This window comes from Acomys russatus, chromosome X (genome assembly GCF_903995435.1).
Source record: "Acomys russatus chromosome X, mAcoRus1.1, whole genome shotgun sequence".
Taxonomy (NCBI): Eukaryota; Metazoa; Chordata; class Mammalia; order Rodentia; family Muridae; genus Acomys; species Acomys russatus.
In genome coordinates this window covers 7,799,782-7,818,172 of record NC_067169.1, presented here as the reverse complement: position 1 = coordinate 7,818,172, position 18,391 = coordinate 7,799,782, and the positions used below count along the sequence as shown (strand labels likewise).

The 18,391-nt window shown below is 47.4% G+C and overlaps 1 protein-coding gene across 1 annotated transcript; it reads left to right on the top strand.

The window, feature by feature from the left end:
• The first annotated feature begins 666 nt into the window (after positions 1-666).
• Arsl (arylsulfatase L) lies at positions 667-7,309 on the top strand. Its single transcript, XM_051142516.1, has 9 exons — positions 667-994; positions 1,231-1,352; positions 2,119-2,241; positions 2,511-2,943; positions 4,262-4,398; positions 4,683-4,817; positions 5,637-5,799; positions 6,159-6,280; positions 6,836-7,309. Exons 1-9 carry the CDS (start codon positions 729-731, stop codon positions 7,180-7,182), a joined length of 1,848 nt encoding a protein of 615 aa, XP_050998473.1. The 5' UTR covers positions 667-728; the 3' UTR covers positions 7,183-7,309.
• Positions 7,310-18,391: the final 11,082 nt, after the last annotated feature.

Below are 18,391 nucleotides of genomic sequence, written 5' to 3'. Positions count from 1 at the left end.
GGGTGCAGGGGAGCCTAAGCAAGCATCTAAGGGTAAAGGGAAAGCCTTAGGGGGGACTTAGGGTGCAGGGGGAGTCTAAACGGGAAAGGAGGAGACTAGAGGGACCTGGGGTACAGGATAGTCTAAAGAGAATCTGGGGTGCAGCTAGAGTCTAAGGGGTTACCTTGGGTGCAGGAGGAGTCTAAGTGGGGACCTGGAGTACAGCTGAAGTCTAAGTGGAGAAACCTGGGCTGCAGGGAGAGACTAAAGGGGCACCCAGCATGCAGGGACGCTAAAGCGGCTAAGCCCCTGTGATATCCTATGCAATGTCATTTTCTGTCATTATCCCATGTACATTGAGCTGCTCCTGCCACTCAGCTCATCCCCAAATGACCCAGGATGACATTCTCAGACCTCAGTTTCCCCATAGAACCTGACTGGACCTCACCAGCCAGCCATGGAGGGGTATAGGGGTGGGTCCAGACTCCAGGTGCAGCTCATTTATATTCATGAGGAAACTAAAGTCACCACCAGGTTACAGGGGAGGAGCACTGAGAAGGAAGGCTGTGGGTGTGTCCTGGTGGATGACTGACACAGGAGGACTTTGGGCCTGTCCTGATGATTGACACATAACACTTTATTTCCCCACAGGAAGCCTCAGGAAGCCTCATGCTGCCGCATGGTCATTCCTGGTAAGAGGCTATGGGGCAGCTGGGAAATGTGACATCATTGGTGCACATTAACTTAATATGCCAATTAGTTTATTACTATTCACAGAGGGGACAGGCACAGGCTCCAGATCCTCATGTCACAGCATGCATTGCAGCCATGATGTCACTGAGGTTGGGTCTGACTGTTTCAGGAGCTGCCTTGCTGCCCTACTGTGTATGCTCCTGGGTGTGGCGCCACTGGTTACAGGTCTTGATGAGCCTCCTTCCCGCCCCAACTTCCTCCTGCTCATGGCTGATGACTTAGGCATTGGTGACCTCGGCTGCTATGGCAATAGCACCATCAGGTAAGGACGTGGACAGACCTAGGGTACCCATAATAGTCACAGCTGGTATCTAGAGTACTCCATGACATCCATAATAGTCACAGCTGTTATTTCCCATGATGCCTAGTGCTGGGCACCACGATGAGGGTCATCCACAGGTCAGCTGTGGTCTCCCATTATGCTTAATGCTGGGCACCACCATGAGGGGCCACCAAGGGTCAGCTATGATTTCCCATGCTCTGCACCCCTCCCCCCAGGACCCCGAATATCGATCGATTGGCACACCATGGCGTTAGGCTCACCCAGCACCTAGCGGCTGCATCCGTGTGCACGCCCAGCCGGGCCTCCTTCCTCACTGGGCGTTACCCCATCCGCACAGGTGAGACTTCCTGCCCTGCCCGTGACATTACTTCTGGCCAGTGGGCCAGCCTACACTGAACTAGGGCCTGTCCATCACTGATGATGTCACTTCTGCCCAGTGGGTCCCACTCCCTAGTCCCTCCTACTGAGCTATGGCCCCATCCATCACTGATGCCCATGATTTCTTCCCAGTAGGGCCCACCTCGTAATCTCTCCCATTGAGTTATGAGCCTATCAATCACTGGTGATGCCATTTCTTCTCAATACAGTCCACTCCTTTAACCTGCCCACTGAGCTATGACCCCATCCATCATTGATGACATTATTTTGTTCCACTAGGCCCTTACCCTTAAGTCCCTCCAACTGAGGTACTACCCCATCCAACTTTGATGATGTCACTTCTTCCCACTAGACCGCACTCTTAAGCACTTCCTCCCTTCCACTGAGCTATGACAGCATGCACCCCTCATGATGTCACTGCCTCCCACTATGCCCCCTCCATTCCTAACCCCCCCACCATCAACATAATTTTATCTGTCCCTGATGACATACTTCCTCCTAGCATAACTCCCACCTACTGATCCTGTCTATTTATGATGATGTTACTTCCTCCCACTAAGGTCAGCCCTGCCCTTTGACTGCTCCCATCCTTGAGGACATTACTTTCTCCTACCAGGGTAGGCCCATACCCCATGTGGGCCTGATGATATCACTTCCACTAGCGTCAGCTCTGTCCATCAACCCCACCAACCCACTAAACCCTCATCCCGACTTCCTCTTGGCAGGGATGACTTCTGGCTATGGGCACCGTGTGCTGCAGTGGGCAGCGGGTGCAGGTGGGCTACCTCCTGAGGAGATCACATTTGCCCGGATACTGCAGGAGCGTGGCTACATCACTGGACTCATTGGTACGTGACCCCAACCTGGGATGTGGGTGGTGATGTCATCAGTCACAACTGGGACAGGGACATTGTGTTACATAGGCAGTCGGTGATGTCATTGGCCATGGTGGGGCCTGTGTGTGTGACACAAGTGGTGATGTCATCTGACACTGGGTGCTGACATCCTCTGATATAGAGTGAGCAGTGACCTCATCTGACACATTGTGGTTGATGTCACAAACTACCCACAAAACCTGCAATTTCCCACAATACCTCTTGCCTTCCCCTGCCCTCAGGGAAATGGCACCTGGGCCTCAACTGTCACTCATCCACCGACCACTGCCACCACCCATTGAACCATGGGTTCCACCATTTCCTGGGCCTGCCACTCGGCATGATGGGAGACTGTGCGGGGGCATGGCCTTCTGAGAAGCGTGCTGCACTGGAGAGGCGCCTGGTCTCCTGGTCCCAGCTGTCTGCTCTTGCAACAATCACCTTGTTGGCTGGGAGGGTAGTGGGCCTCCTTCCCCGCACACGGTGCATTGTGGGTCTAGCGCTGGCTATAGCTATAGCAGCAGCCATGTTCACCCTGGCAGCCCGTCACGTGGGTGGGTTCATTGCACATGTAGACTGCTTCCTTATGCGGAACCACAGCGTTACCCAGCAGCCTCTGCAGCTGAACAAGGTCACTGGGCTTCTGCTGAAGGAGGCCGAGGATTTCCTGCACAGGTGAGTATGTGCAGGGCGTTGCGGGAACGGAGGGATTGGGACCAAGGGGAGAGGCTGGGCAAGGGAGTGACCTCATAGTCATGTCAGTCACTGGGCTCCTCCTGAGGGAGGCCATAGACTTCCTGCACAGGTGAATGTGCCAGGGATTGTGGGAGGAGGAGACAGAGACAAAGGGAGGTGGATCAGGGACAAGGAGAGGGGGCTGGGTTGGAGAGAGTGACATCTCAGCAAGGCCAGTCACAGGCTTCCTACCTAGGGAGGCCCAGGACTTCCTGCAAAAGTGAGCATGCCCCAGGGTTTTTTTGGGAGGTCACAGAGTGGAAGGGCAAGGAAAAGAGGAAGGGGAGGGGCTAAAGGGAGTTTAACATCACAGCATGGAAAATAGAGAGCCTGAAGGTGAGCTAAGGCAGGGGGATGGCGGGTTTGGGGGGAGATTACTGATAGAAAGGTGGACACATGACCAATGGGGTGAGAGACCTGGATGATTGACTGAATGATCATTTGATTGACTGATAAATGATGATTAATAGTTGATTGGTTAGTGATTGATTGGTTGATAGGTTGGTGGCTGATCAGTTGATTGATGATTGATTGATAGATTCATTTTTAGGTGTTCGGTGGTTGATTGCTTGATTGATGGAGCATCAATTGTTTGGTAATCAACTGATTGATGATTTATTGATTGATGATTGATTGCTGTTTAATTGATCGATTGATCAGTGTTTGATTGATATATTGATTTTTTTTATTGGTCAATTAGTGTTCACTTGGTTGATCAATTGATGATTGTTGATTGATGGATAGTTGATAGATTGGTCGATGATTGTTTGATAGATTGATGATTGGCTCATGATTGGTTGGTCAAATGATTGGTTGATTAATTAGTTGATGATTTCTCTACACATTGTTCAATTTATTGATGATTGATAAATTGACTATATGATTGATTGGTGGATGGTTAATTGATGACTAGTTGATGAATGATTGATTGGTGCTTGGTTGATTGATTAATGATTGATTGACATTGGATTGGTGATTGGCTGTTCACTGGTTGAAGGTCAATTGATCATTGATGATTGCTTGATCAATTAACTGATGATTGATTGGTTGAAAAGTGATCAATTGGCTGATAGATGACTGGTCAACTGATTGATTTGATGGGTGAGTAACACGGGGACAGGCCCCAGGCAGGCAGATGACAGACTTAGCGATTGATGATGACAGACATTGGTGGATAACACAGCTGACACACAGACCCATGACTGATGGATGAGTGAAAGGTGATTGATGGGCCTGTGTCATCATACTCCACCCCCAGGCACCGGCACGGGCCCTTCCTGCTGTTTGTGTCCTTCCTGCATGTGCATACCCCACTGGTGACATCGTCTGACTTCCAGGGGCATAACCAGCATGGGCTGTATGGGGATAATGTGGAAGAGATGGACTGGATGGTTGGTGAGTGGCAGGTCAGGCACCACGGGTACAGGAGCTGAACCAACCTCTGTATCATGTGACTACGGGTGTTCCAAAGGCCACACCAGCCTCCATGGCTGACGGGATTACCAGGGCCCCTCCTGTCAGGAGACTACCCATGTACCTGATCTAGCCTTTGCCACAGTGGCTGATGGGGCAGCTGGGTCCCCCTCATGTCACATGACTTGATGGGACTTCTATATCTTGTGACCACGCATGTCTGGGAGGCTGATGGGATCATGAGTCATGCGTCTGTCCATCTGCAGGCCGCATTCTGGCTGCCCTGGAGCGAGAGGGTCTGACAGACAGCACACTCGTGTACTTCACATCAGATCATGGTGGCTCACTGGAGGCCCGCTCAGGCCACAGGCAGCATGGGGGCTGGAACGGGATCTTCCGCGGTGAGAACTCCCATGATGCTTTGTGCTCAACCTCCCACTTACAGTCCTTGGGGTGACAGGTGACCTCATCCGTCCTTCCCATGATCCTTTGTTCTCTTCCCCCCACTTCCCATCCCTGGGGTGACCTCATCCTGTGTGCCCATCCCATGATCCATCACTCTCCTTGCACTTCCTGTCCCTGGGGTGATTAGTGACCACACCATCCCTCCCATGATCCTTCAGGTTCCTCTCTTCATTTCCTGTCCATGGGGTGACAAGTGAAGTCATCCTGTGTCTTTCGTCCTTCCCTCCCATGATCCTTTGCGCTCCTCTTTCCAATTCTTGTCTCTAGGGTGACCTCATCCTGTGTCCCCATACCATGATCCTTAGCTCTTTTCTCCCACTTCAAGTCCATGGGGTGACCTATTCCTGTAGCCCTATCCCTCCTTCCCATGAGGTTTTGCTGTCTTCTCCCCACTCATCCTGAATCCTCCTCCCTCCTTCCCATGATCCCTCACTCTCTTTCCCCCACTTCCTTTTCCTGGGGTAACAGGTGACTTCTCAATGTAGTCCCAGCCCTCATTCACATGATCTTTCACTCTCTTACCCCAACTTCCAGTTTTGTGGTTGATCCGTGACCTCCTCCTGAGTCCCTGTGGCTCCCACGCCTCTTGTTGTCCCCACCCGCTGTCTCCTCTGCTTCTGGCCTGACTTCGTGTTTCATGGGTGAACTTTGTCCCTGTCTGCATCCACCTCCCAAGATTCCTCACTTTGCCCTCCCCTAGCCCCACCCCTTCTGGCCTGACTTCTGTTCACCCCCACCCCTTCCTGCACACACAGGCGGCAAAGGCATGGGCGGCTGGGAGGGCGGCATCCGTGTGCCAGGTATCTTCCGGTGGCCAGGGGTCCTGCCTGCAGGACAGATCGTGGAGGAGCCCACCAGCCTGATGGATATATTCCCCACCCTGGTCCGCCTAGGGGGTGGGACGGAGCCACAGGACAGGTGAGTGTAATGTCATAGGGCATGAGTGACATCTACAGTCATGTGGTACACCTGTGGGTGGGAGAGAGCTTCCGGTTTGACTGACAGCTGATATCACATGATGTACAGGGAGCATTACAGGATGTCATATCCCAGAGGGTTTGAGTGACCGGTAGGGGTGTCACATAGGGGCAATGCAGCAGAGTGCTCGAGTGAGATGTGAGGCTGTGACGTGTGTGGGGCAGTAGCTTGAGTGACACGTGGGCAGTGAGTGCATCAGAAGCCTCACAGGTGGGGCTTCAAGATCACCATGTTGGGGGCAAGGGGAGTATGATTGACATTTGACATGAGTTGCTTCTCCCCCAACACCCCCCACCCAGAGTGATTGATGGGCGGGATCTGCTGCCCCTGCTGCTCGGGGAGACCCAGTATTCGGCCCATGAGTTCCTGTTCCACTATTGTGAGGTCTTCCTACACGCCGCCCGCTGGGTGCAGCGTGACCGTGAGTACTGCTGGGGTCATGGGCGTGGGGTGTGGGGAGTCTCTGCATGTTTTCAGTCACTGTAATTAACAGGTGTCAGTCAAGTATTACATATTGGGAGGGCATATGTGACACGTCTCTGCATGTCAGCCATCACTGATTGATGGATGCAATCATCTATGACTTTTAGGAGGGCATAGTGCAGCATGTCTCTGTCATTCATCATGGTGATTGATTGGTTTCAATCATCAATGACTTATATTTCTGGCTATACAGACGCTTGTCTCTGTAGGTCAGTCATTGCTGTGATTGACAGGTGTCAATCATCTATTTTATATTTTGGGGCATAAAGCAGCATTTCTCTTTCAATTATCACTGTGATTGGCAGGTGCCGCGCATCTATTACTTTTTGGGGCAAAGCATAGTACAAGTTTCTGAAAGTCAATCATGAATATGATTGGCAGGTGTCAATCATCTATGACTTTTATATTTGTGGGCATACAGCTTCATGTCTGTGTATGTCAGCCATCTCTATGACTGACAGGTGTCATCCACCCACAATTGTCTCACTTTCAGGAGGCAAGATCTGGAAGGCCCACTTCATAACCCCAAACTTTGATCCAGTGGGGTCTGGTGCATGTCCAGGCCGTGGAGTGTGCTCCTGCGTGTGGGAGGTGACAGAACATGACCCGCCCCTGCTGTTTGAGCTGCACACAGACCCAGGAGAGACCCAAGTGCTGACACCAGACGTGGAGCCTGCCTTTCATGAAGTGGTGACAAGGCTGCGGCAGGAACATGCCCGCCACTGGGCGGGACTACACCAGATCCAGCAGCAACTTGGGACTATCTACAATGTGTGGCGGCCTTGGCTGCAGCCCTACTGTGGGACCTTCCCGTGGTACGGGTGTGACCTGGAGGGGTGACTTCCTGGCAGGCCACTTCTGGTGTTGGTCACTCTTACATCTGGCTATGGGAATACACTGTGGGAGCTGTGGGGCCTTACAATGGTTTAGGCGTGTCATAGAGGGCTGACTCCAATGACAATCCCTTCCAGTGTGACTCTACGACAGGAGCACACCTGGCACCTGATGGCACTCTGCCAGATGCCCTCCAGCAGCTAGGGAAGACCTACAAGGTGTGGTAGACATGGCTACAGCCCTGCTGGGGAGGGCCTTCCTGTAGTGCAGGTGCAAAATTGAGAGGTGACTTCCAGGGGTAGGACTTTGCAGGGAGAACACACTCATGTATCTATCCCTATGGGAATACACTATGGGTATGGCCTGGCCTTTCAGTGGTGTGGGTGCAACCTGGAGGGATGAAGGTAAAGGACTTTTGGTGCTTGGGCATTGGCTAAGGTGAGACTTCCTGGGATGAGCACTTCTGGAACTGGTCATTTCCTAAGTGCCTCACTCATATATCTATATATCTATGTGTAAATACACTGGGTGCTGTGTAGCCTTGTGGTGTGGGTGTGATCTGGAGGGGTGATTGGGTAGGAGTCCTTTGTCAATAATAGGTTGGAACTGGATGTTACATCTGTCTATCTCTATGGAAATGTGCCTAGGCTGCTGCAGGGCCTTCCATGTTTACTTGTGTGAGGGACTTCCTTTGCAGTTACCATGGGTGCAGGTCCAGATCCCTCCACTTCCAACTCTTCCATGATCCCCTGCAGCCAGCAGATGGGTCACCATTGATGGAAAGGATCATTAGTCCATCTCTCTTCCCACTGGAAGAGGAAACTGTTCTGATTGTTCCCCTGACTCACAGGCTTTTGGATACTTTGAACTTGTGTGGGAAAACCAAATTTTTACAAAATAAATAAATATATATTTTTTTTTAATCCTGAAAACTAGTCTAAATAATAAGTACTATCACAGACAACCTGACTCCACAATTCCTCACAATTCACCTCCAATCCCTTGGCAAATCTTGCTTTGTGTTGTTTCTTTGTTTTTGTTTTTATAGATGGGATTTCTCTGTGTAGCCCAGCCTGTCCTAGAACTTACTCTGTGGACCAGGCTTGGCTTGAGCTTTGAGATCTGCTTACCGCTACCTCTTGAGTGACATGATTAAAGTCGTTCACCACCACCCAGATTCCTTGTTGAATCTTAATGGCTTTATCTTTAAATTATATCCGAATTAAGCCAGGGCTCAGCAGTGGCTCCATCCTGACAGGTGGGCACTAGATTATTGACAAAAAGAAGGGGTCTCTTGACTGTGGCAGGAACTTTGTTTTATTGTGAATGATATGAAGATTATAGATGGACTTTAGTAGATCAGTTTCACCTCTTGAAAAGACTGCTCTAGCTGGGCATGGTGACCCATACCTGTAAACCAAACACTGGCAGGGCCCAGGCAAGAGGATTACAGATAGATTCTAGGCAATCTCAGATTACATAGCAAATTCTAGGACAGAATGGACTCCAAACCGAGACTTTGTCTAAAAAGTAGAAGAGGAAGAAAGAAAAAGGAAGAAGAGGATTTGAGAGGGAAAATAACCTTTCTAGTGCTGTTGGTATAGCTCAGCAGTATAGTATATGCACACATATAGCATGAGCACACATGTACTGTGCAAGATATGGAACTCATGTGCTCCCAGCTAGTGGAAGGTAGAAGCAGTATCAGAATCCCAAGGCCAGCCTCAGCCTGTGTTACATGAAACATATTTTTTAAAAGGAGAGGGGCTGGAGAGATGGCTCAGTGGTTAAGAGCACTGGCTGAACTTCAAAAGAAACAGGTTTGATTCTGAGCACTCACGTGGTGGCACACAATCATGTCATTTCACTTCCAGAGGATTCAATCTCCTCGTCTGGCCTCCATGTGCATCAGACATACGAGCAGGAAAAATATCCCACACATCCTCCAGACCAGCTCCAGAAGCAGCAAAGAGGAGAGAAGAGAGGTGGGCCTACAGTAGGGAGAATTGAGCAGGCAGTGAATGGCCGGTTAAGGGAAACCAACCATTGGTTGAACAACTAGCTAGAGGAACTAGTTGTTGAGGAGAGGTTGAGGAACGGAGGAAAAAGAAATACTTGGAGACTCAGGCATATGTGGTACAAGCTGAAAGTCTTAAAGCCCAGGCAAACTTTATTTTATGGCTCTCTAGCTGGCTCTGGCTCTGTCTTGCCTGTTGTCTGTCTGACTCCTTGCTCATTGTTACCCATCTTTCTCTCTTCCTGTTTGCTGTTACCCATCTTTCTATCTCTTGTTTGCTGTTCCTCATCTTTCTGTCCCTCTTGCTATTCCTCATCTCACTCTAGCTTATTCTCTCATGTCTGTTACTTGCTTTCCATTCTACTTGGGCCAACCACAGTATTTTATTAAAATAAAGTTTAGTTTTTTCATTACAGATTCCATCATGATTTTTCTCATCTTTTACAATCAATAGGACTTTCAAAAACCAACAAAGAGAACAGTCTAACAAGGAAATACAAAAAGTTCTGTATAACTTACAATAAAGCATACAGCAAAAATCAATCAATTTCCAAGCAATGGATAGCATAGACTAATTCTTGTTTCTTAAACAATACTCAGGCAAATTTACTCATAAAGTTTCCTGGGCTAAAGCCATTGTGTTTACAAGATTGTCATAGCAACATAGCTTGAGCTAAATGTTCTCTAATAAAGAAAAAACTTTACACCAACAGATGTACTATCAAAGCCTAGGCTAACTGCCAAGGGGTCCTTTATTGTAAAATATCTGTAAAGCATGAAGTTCCATGCCCACCTTCTAGTGCTCTCAAAGCAGATTCTAAGGAAATGTTTGCTACAGGTAACAGTATCTAGCCAGGTACTGTTATGTCCAGGTCTTAACTTTCTTTCATGCAGTTTCTGCTTTGTTGCTTACAGTCAGAGCAAAAATCTCTGTCATTGTCTCAAGCCATTGGCCAGATGCCCTCTCTTAACCTTCTCTGTGGAAAAAGGTTTTCCCTATATGTATTTTCTTAGGGCTTAGAAATACAGAGAGAAAGTTTTAAGAGAAAAAAGGCAGATTTTAGACCACATTACACCTGGAGAATTCATAATGTTTAAGGGCAGTGGTGATCTTTGGAAATTTGTCATACAAAGCCTCAACAGCTGTTCATGATGTATAGAGATCATGCTGGGCAGTTGGAGGTCTCTGGAACTTTGTCAAACAAAGCCTCTACAATTTGTCCTTATGTCTGTGACAAAAATAAGCCAGGCATGATGGCACATGCCTTTTATTCCAGCCCTTGGGAGGAAGAGGCAGGAGGTTTTCTGAATTTGTGCCCAGCCTGGTCTACAGAGTTCCAAGATAGCCAAGGCTACATGCTACACGGAGAAACCCTGTCATGAAACAAACAAACAAAAATAATAAAAAGAACTATTAAAACAAATAACAACAGTGCAAGGGAGGAAAGACCCACTCTGGTGGCTGAGTGGAGAAAGAGTGGGAAGTGTAACTGACATCAATGAGATCCATGAGGTAGCTACCAGGATTTGTTACCAGACAACAGCGAATCACTTAGCCTGTGCCTTTAAGCAGGAAAGAGGGCAGTGGCTGAGCTATATAGCCAGGCTGTAGGCAACATGGCAGTGCTGTCCTCACTTTGAGCACCACTAAAAGACCAGCTGTCAGCCAGCTAGGAGAGCACAGCTCTCTGACCTGAACCTGACTAACCAGGCTTCCCATCCCTCTTGGGAAATGAGCCTTGGCATCCTCCTTCTGGAAATATCCCACCTTTGAAAACAGTTCACTACCTTCTAAAACAAAGAAACCCATAGCACACAGGCTCCGATAGACTTTGTGAGTGAACACCAGCCCCATATCACAGTATTTTGGATGCAGTGGGGGCCAGGGAGGGTGTAAGGGCAAAGCCTCAGAATTAAGTCTTTCATTTCCAAGGCTGGAGAATTAAAAGTGGAGACAAGTCTGAAGTGGGTTGTGGGAAGGAGTGGGTGGGAGAAAGCTAGGTGTGGTCTAGCCACCAGGCTTTCTGTTCTGCGCCCCTGTGGCATTTATCTGCTGACCATGTGCCAGAAGAATCAATATGCTTCTCAGAGAACTGGGTAGCCTTCTCACTGCACACACCAGTGACCACATCCTCACTCCAGGGCAGTTGTGCCCCGTGGAGTGCTAGTTGGAAGCCTCTTTGCTGCTGGCCTCCCCTCAACACAGTCTAGTTCTGATGAGATTCCTTCTCTGGTGATCAACATGATTCCTTTCCAAGTTTGGCTGGTGCCACTGAGCTCCAGAACTGAAGTGCCCACTCAGTATCTTCTCAGGACCCATCTCTACCGAAGTGATGGGAGCAGAAATTTAAGACCTGAAGAGTTCTGGATTTCTTGCTCAGAAATAACCTCTAGATTTCCAGTCTCCAAAGACATGATCTCTCTCTCTCTCTCAGCTTCGCTGTGGAGAGGGAAGAGAAGCGAGACTGAGACCTCTGCTTTAGCTATTCTCAAGTCACTTATGGGAGCCCACTTTGGATCAATACTTGTGCCACAGTGCTAAGCTTGCCACAAACTAAGAGTTCTCTGCCTATGTCCAGGTTCACATATGACACCCTGACCATCACACTGACTCCTTGGCCAGCACACCCTCTCAATCCCATTCTCAGACTTTGGAATTGTTCTATCCTTAAGGAAAGGTGGTGGGCAAATACACAAATGCAGTCATGCCTAGGACAAGGTTTCTTGATGTGACTGTGATGCCTTCAGACCTCCAGTGAAACTTTCTTGTGTCCATCACTTGGTGAAGTCAATTTTCACTTTGATGCTCTTAACCTAAGTTTCTCTGCTTTTGATATAGGGGACAATCAAGTCCCTCATGAGAGGAAACTAGAAATGAACCACTGGTCAGAGGTCTAGACAAGTGACTGTCTTGGGAACAGTCTACCCCAAAAGACACCTAGAAGAAGGCTTTCTCCAACACCCAGCCAAGCTGTTTCCCAGAATCTTTCTATGCCCTTCTGACTTCTGCTGAGCCCCAAACAACCATTTCCTATCTGTAAAACAGGCAATTCCATCTTACAGTTGGGGAAAAGTGAGGCTTGGAAGTCAAGTGCCCTACTTTGCTCCACTTCTTCAAACTAATATCCCTGGTAAGGGACCTCAGTCTTCAGCCAGTCACAAGAGATGCCCCTTGTCACCCCTAGAAATGTTTGTTGTTGCCATTTTGAGACAGGGTCTCACTACATAGGCCAGGATGGCCTTAAACTCCTGCCTCAGCTTTTTCAAGTGCTGAGATTTACAGGCACTGTATCACCATGCCTCCTGGTTGGCCATAAGAACAAGAATGGCCATCTGCCCTTCATCAAAACCTTGGCTCCTTCACCCACCAGGAGAGTGAGACTTCACTGATGAAGGAGGATTAAATAAATATGACAAAATTCCAGCAATATTTCCTCCCTGGGGCCCTGACAGTTCCCCACAAGGAGCCTACATCTTCTGTCTGGTAGTTTTGGCTCAATGGGTTGAAGAGGTGAAATAACCCAGCTAAGGTCACCTAGTGGAAATATGGACCTTGGGGATTCTACCCCACCTATGCCTGGACATCTGAAAGGGCAGGAGCCAGGCTCTGTCTCCTGCCGGGTGACATTGGGAAAACAGGATAGAAAGCGAAGAGGCCTAGGAATTTTTCCCCACACCATGCTAGAGCAGAAGCCAGTCTATTGCACGGAACCTCCATGTGGGGAACTAAGCAAGAGTCCCTTTTAGATTTTCTCCCTCCAAGATCCAGACAACAGACCATACCTTGTCTCTGGGACATAACTGTCTGTTCTGGAGCCAGGGGGAAAAAAGTCTACCATCTTTTACCTTTCCACATTTTTCTAATTCTGGCAATTTTAGAAGCCGAGAGGCAACTGATTTTTAATTGGCTGAAATGATGGACTGCCAGAAACTGTGGTATTAAAAAATATCTATGAAAGCAACTATTACACAAACACATTGCTGCACTCATTCCAGGAGGAATACATAGCATGCTCCTGGATTAGCTCTTTGTTCCACTGTCCACCTGACAGTGCAAGGTAGTGGACAAGCAAAGTTGGGGCGGTGGGGTCGGGGGTGGGGGGGGGGGGGATTGGGAATGACACTGGCAAGGCTACAGGGCACTGGGGCACTGTGGAAAAGACTGTGCCTTCTGCTAAGAGCAGGTCACCACTAACTCCCAAGAGTGGCCAGGGGACTGTCTTCAGCGTTGAACTTGCCTCTATAGGATCCAAAGCTAGGTCCCTCTGCAGTGAAATGGCCCTCAGGCTAGGGAAATCTGGCCTCTACATTTATCCTAGGGCACCTCACCTTGTCACAAGAACCGCTAAATCCCAACTTTCTGAGGACACACAGTAGGTGCTGAGTTACCATTAATTCTGAGTTCCCTTTTTAGCACCTGTCTGCTTCTGCACCTTGGGCTCCCCCTGCTGGCACTCATGGTAACTACCTAAACCAAGGCAGAAAGCTTGTTCTTGTATTCCTTCCTTCCTTCCTTTCTTCCTCCCTCCCTCCCTCTCTTCTTCCTTCCTTCCTTCCTTCCTTCTTTCCTTCCTTCTTCCTTCCTTCCTTCCTTCCTTCTTTCCTTCCTTCTTCCCTCCCTCCCTCCCTCTCTTCTTCCTTCCTCTGTCCTCCATCCCTCCCTCTCTCTGCCCCTTTCTTCCTTCTCCTCATTATTATTATATGTTGTATTCTAGTAATATAAACCAGAGCATCATGCATGTCAGGCAGGTGCTCTACAGCAGAGTTATACCCCATCCCTGAAATAGATTCTCTGCCTATAACTTGCTCTCCCACCACATCCCTGCCTCTGACCAAGTAATCCATGAGAGACTTCCAAGGTCTTATTTTCACACAACTTTATCCTGAATGCAAAGACTAAAAATTTAAATGCTCTGATTTGACCAATAAATGTTGAGAACTCTAATAGAAGTACCATGGCTAACACTAATTGAGAACTTACTGTATATGATACATTGTTGGACTTTATATATATCAGCATATTTAACTCTTACAGCCACCACCTCAGGGTAGGATTGTTACTATATTCTACTGAACACACCAAAGTCGAAAAAATAAATCAGTACCTAGGTTGCATAAAACATTTTAAACTGGAGTAATTTCCAAAGCTAAGGCCCCAATCCCTATACTATACCAAGGAATGTTGTGATAAAAAAATAAAAGCAAGAAGCCTTTGGTGGGCTGGGCAGTGGTGGCACATGCTTTTAATCCCAGCACTTGGGAGGCAGAGGCAGGCAGATCTTGGAGTTTGATGCCAGCCTGGTGTACAAAACAAGTTCCAGGACAACAAAGGCTATACAGAGAAACCCTATCTTGAAAAACTAAGAAGTAGGACAGAGAGAGAAAGAGAGGGGGGGAAGGAGGGAGGGAGGGAGGGAGGGAGGGAGGAGGGGGGAGAGAGGGAGGAGATTGCAGGGGGATGGCTTGCAAGTTTGAGAGTAGCCTGGTCTACACAGTAAGTTCCAGGTCAACCAAGGCTGCATGGTTAAATTATCTATATTACAATTCTATGTAAGTCCAAGGCAAGCCTGGTCTACAGAGTGAGTTCTAGGACAGCCAAGGCTACACAAAGAAACCTTGTCTTAAAAACTCAGCAAACAAAAAGCTTGCAAATAGGGGTTGGAGAGGAGACTCAGTGGTTAAGAGTACAGGCTGCTCATACAGAGGACCAGCCCAGCATTTCCCAAACATCTGTGAGTCCAGATCAAGAGGATCTGAAGTTCTCTACTGACCTTTGTTGGCACCTGTGCTCACATGCACATACCCACACACAAACATATGAAATTATAATTAAAAATTAAAAATAAGCAAGCACTAGGAAGTGGTGGTGCATATCTTTAATCACAGCACTCAGCAGGCAGAGGCAATGGATCTCTAAGGTTGAGGTCAGCCAGGTGTACAGAGTGAATTCCCGGACAGCAAAGATAACACAGAAAAAAAAAAAGTCTTAATCTCAAAAAAACAAACGAATAAATATGTAAACAAACAAGTAATTGACTGCATTTGAGGACTGACCCACTTCTCTTTTATGCTCTCTACCAAAGCAGGATCATCAGCCTCATTTTTGTTCCTGGGGATCCGAGTGGTTGTGCATATATAGCTCTGGCTTTGGCCAAAAGTGCTCTGGTGTGGGTCCTCTCTGAGAAAGAGTGCCACTATGAAAAAGCCTTGCATACACACAAAGACTTAAGAGTGGAAAGACATCTTGGAATGGAGAGAAACTTGGAAATCAGTTAATCTACTATTTATCTCACATGGACTTCCAAGGCACCACAACTGTGATCCAGACACAGGATATTAAAAGGTCCACTCCAGTCCTTTGTGCTAATATTCCAATGTGGAAGCTAGAAATGCATTATGACTTTTCTCCTGGTGCACTCCTTTCTGGCACCTTGAACCATAACTGTATATTAAGAGTATGCATTACTCACCACTGTATCCCAAGCCCTGTGCACAAAGTCTGACACAGACTAGAAGCTGAATTCACCAATACATGACCACCCCCCATGTCTTCTATGGCTCCTGATTTTTTCTTGAAATCCTCATAGAAATGGGCACTTATTGCTTCTCCTGGGTGCCACTTAGAAACCTGGATTTGCCTTTTGTCAGCTGCTAGAGTAGAGTACCTCTGAGCTTCTCCTGTGGAAAAGTTCCTGACCAGCCAGATAGCCACATGCCTGCCTTTTATTATTAAAGTTTAGCCCAGTGGAACCCCCCCCCCAAAAAAAGAGATCTCTTTTTCCCAAAGGCAGGGAACCTAACCCACTGGTATTATCTTTTCTTTCTTTCTTTCATTTTTTTTTTTTTTTGACTTCTGCATGTCTGGTCATGAGGGTCTACTCTGGAAAGTAACAGCATTTTGGTTTTATAACATTCCATAATATTTTTCTCTGTTAGCATGAGCATTAGATGTGCACAAATACACACATGTATGTCAATCTGTATTTGAACACAGGCTGATCATAGACCTAGGAAGGAGGCCAGAAGCAAGTCTGTATCCTTGGGAAGGAAGGATGGAAGCACTTCATGACACATGAGCTGGTTAATGCCCCATTGCCACAGCACATCTGTTTGTGAGTGTAGAACTGTGCATGCCAGTGCACAAGAATATGTGTTCACAGACAACTTTCCCCTCAGGATACTCTTTGTATGTGTGTGTGTTTATAGCTATGGCACAGTGCAACAAGGTTCTATGTCTGGAGGACAATGCATGTGACATGTATGTACATTTACAAATCTTTGCCTCCTGGTTTGTGATACCATGGCCCTGCCCTGAGCATGCATATGTACATATATGTATGAAAATACGTGTATTTCCAATATAATCCATAGATCTGTGAAAGTGGCTTGTATGATGTGTCTATTTGTATGTTTAAATATAAAGTCACTTCTAAGTGAGATCCAGATGGCTGCATATTTGCATGTACACTCTAGCCGACTACCACGCCCCCAGTTCCAAGAGTATATACAACTCCTCTGCCACAAAAGCTGAACCAAGCAGGTCCTAGGGCTGCCTAAACACCTTGGAAAGACCTTGAGCAACCTTTGTCTGGAGCCTGCTCCCTGCGGCCTCTGAACTTCTGCTCTTGGCAGAACCTCAGCTATTCCTGATCACAGATTACCTTCCCCTTAGGTCCACAGTCCCTTTTCCATCCAGAGGGCTGAGAGTTGGAGGATATTCATCACAGAGAGCTTTTGTTCTATCTCTTGAAAGGCCTCGATGGCTGGGAATACCATTCTAGTTATGGGGAAGCCCAGCTTATGTGGGGGACACAAAAGGCTGTGGTCTCATAGCAGCTCCTTCCATCTGTCAAATAAGGCTGCCAATGATGGGGTGATAGCTGTGAATGCGTAAAACAAAATAAAAAAGGAGGGGAAAGAGAGGGCTGTGGCTCTGCAGGCTGTGAGTCCTAATATTCATGTGGAGGGAGAGCAGTCTTCAGGTCGGGTGGGGAGAGGCTCAGAGAGCCCTGGCTCATTCTCATGCTAACAATTTGTGGATCATATTTAAGCTCTCAACTACTGCTCCTGAACCATGCTTGCTGGCCTGCCTACTTGCCACCGTACACCTAACCATGATGGTCACAGACTAACCCTTGAAACTGAAAGCAAACCCCTAATTAAGTGCTTTGTTTTATAAGTTGCCTTGGCAATGGCATCTCTTCACAGCAACAGAACAGTAACTAAGAGACGTGGATGTGTGTATGTATACTATGAGATTATTTATTTACATTTGACTAAAATATTCTTTTAGGTGCATTTAAAATATGCATATTCTGGAACACAGGGGCCGAAAGGGACAGAAACCAGAGAACATCAGAACCAAGGAAAGCATCCAAGCTCATCCTTTTTCATGGACTGACTCCCTCTCTCCAAATTCTTCCTCTTACAGCATTCTACACCACCAGCTCCTACAGGTCTATCTTGTCTAGGGCAGAGGTGGGAGGGGGCAATCCAAACACAATTTGAGGCTTTTTTCTTCTATTATTAAAAACATCCTTCATCTTATTTCTGAAATATTCCTCTAAATACATTTAAAACTATGCTATCTTCCATCCTTCCTTCTCTCCTTTCTTTTCTTTTGTTTTGTTTTTCAAGACTGGGTTTCCTCTGTGTAGCCTTGGCTTCCTGGAAACTTGCTCTGTAGACCAGGCTGGCCTTGAATTCACAGAGATCTGCCTATCTCCTGAGCCTGGGATAATTGACATTCCATATGCCACTATTGCCCACCTAAAAATATGGTATTTTCCTATCCACAGAAATTTACTACAAGAGTAAATACTGTGGTAACATAAAAGCAGCCTTAAACTGCAGAGTAGAACCACCATACTGTATCAAAGTGGACAATGTGAGCCAGTAAGATGTGACGCTGAGATATAGAAGAGTAGGTTCCATTAGAACCTGATAGAGAATGTGTTTGGACACCAGAATAAGCATCGGTTGAACCTCATAAATTGGACCCCTTCTGGATAGAGTACAGTGGGTAGCCTAGACAGTAAGTTATCAACTGATTTACATACTCCAAGAAACCAAACCATGCTAGAGCACGGAACACTGGCAAAATACTCAGAGTCTTGTTTTACAGTATTCTAAAAGTTGTAGGAGCTGTTTCTAAGACTTTATAAAAAGCCTATACATAGTTAACAATGAAGACAATGA

Excerpts from the sequence above, each read along its gene's own strand:
- Arsl (XM_051142516.1), top strand. The coding sequence starts at position 729 with ATGCCAATTAGTTTATTACTATTCACAGAGGGGACAGGCACAGGCTCC. Across the intron at positions 2,944-4,261 it reads GCCGAGGATTTCCTGCACAG|GCACCGGCACGGGCCCTTCC; the intron begins GTGAGTATGTGC and ends CTCCACCCCCAG. Across the intron at positions 4,399-4,682 it reads AGAGATGGACTGGATGGTTG|GCCGCATTCTGGCTGCCCTG; the intron begins GTGAGTGGCAGG and ends GTCCATCTGCAG.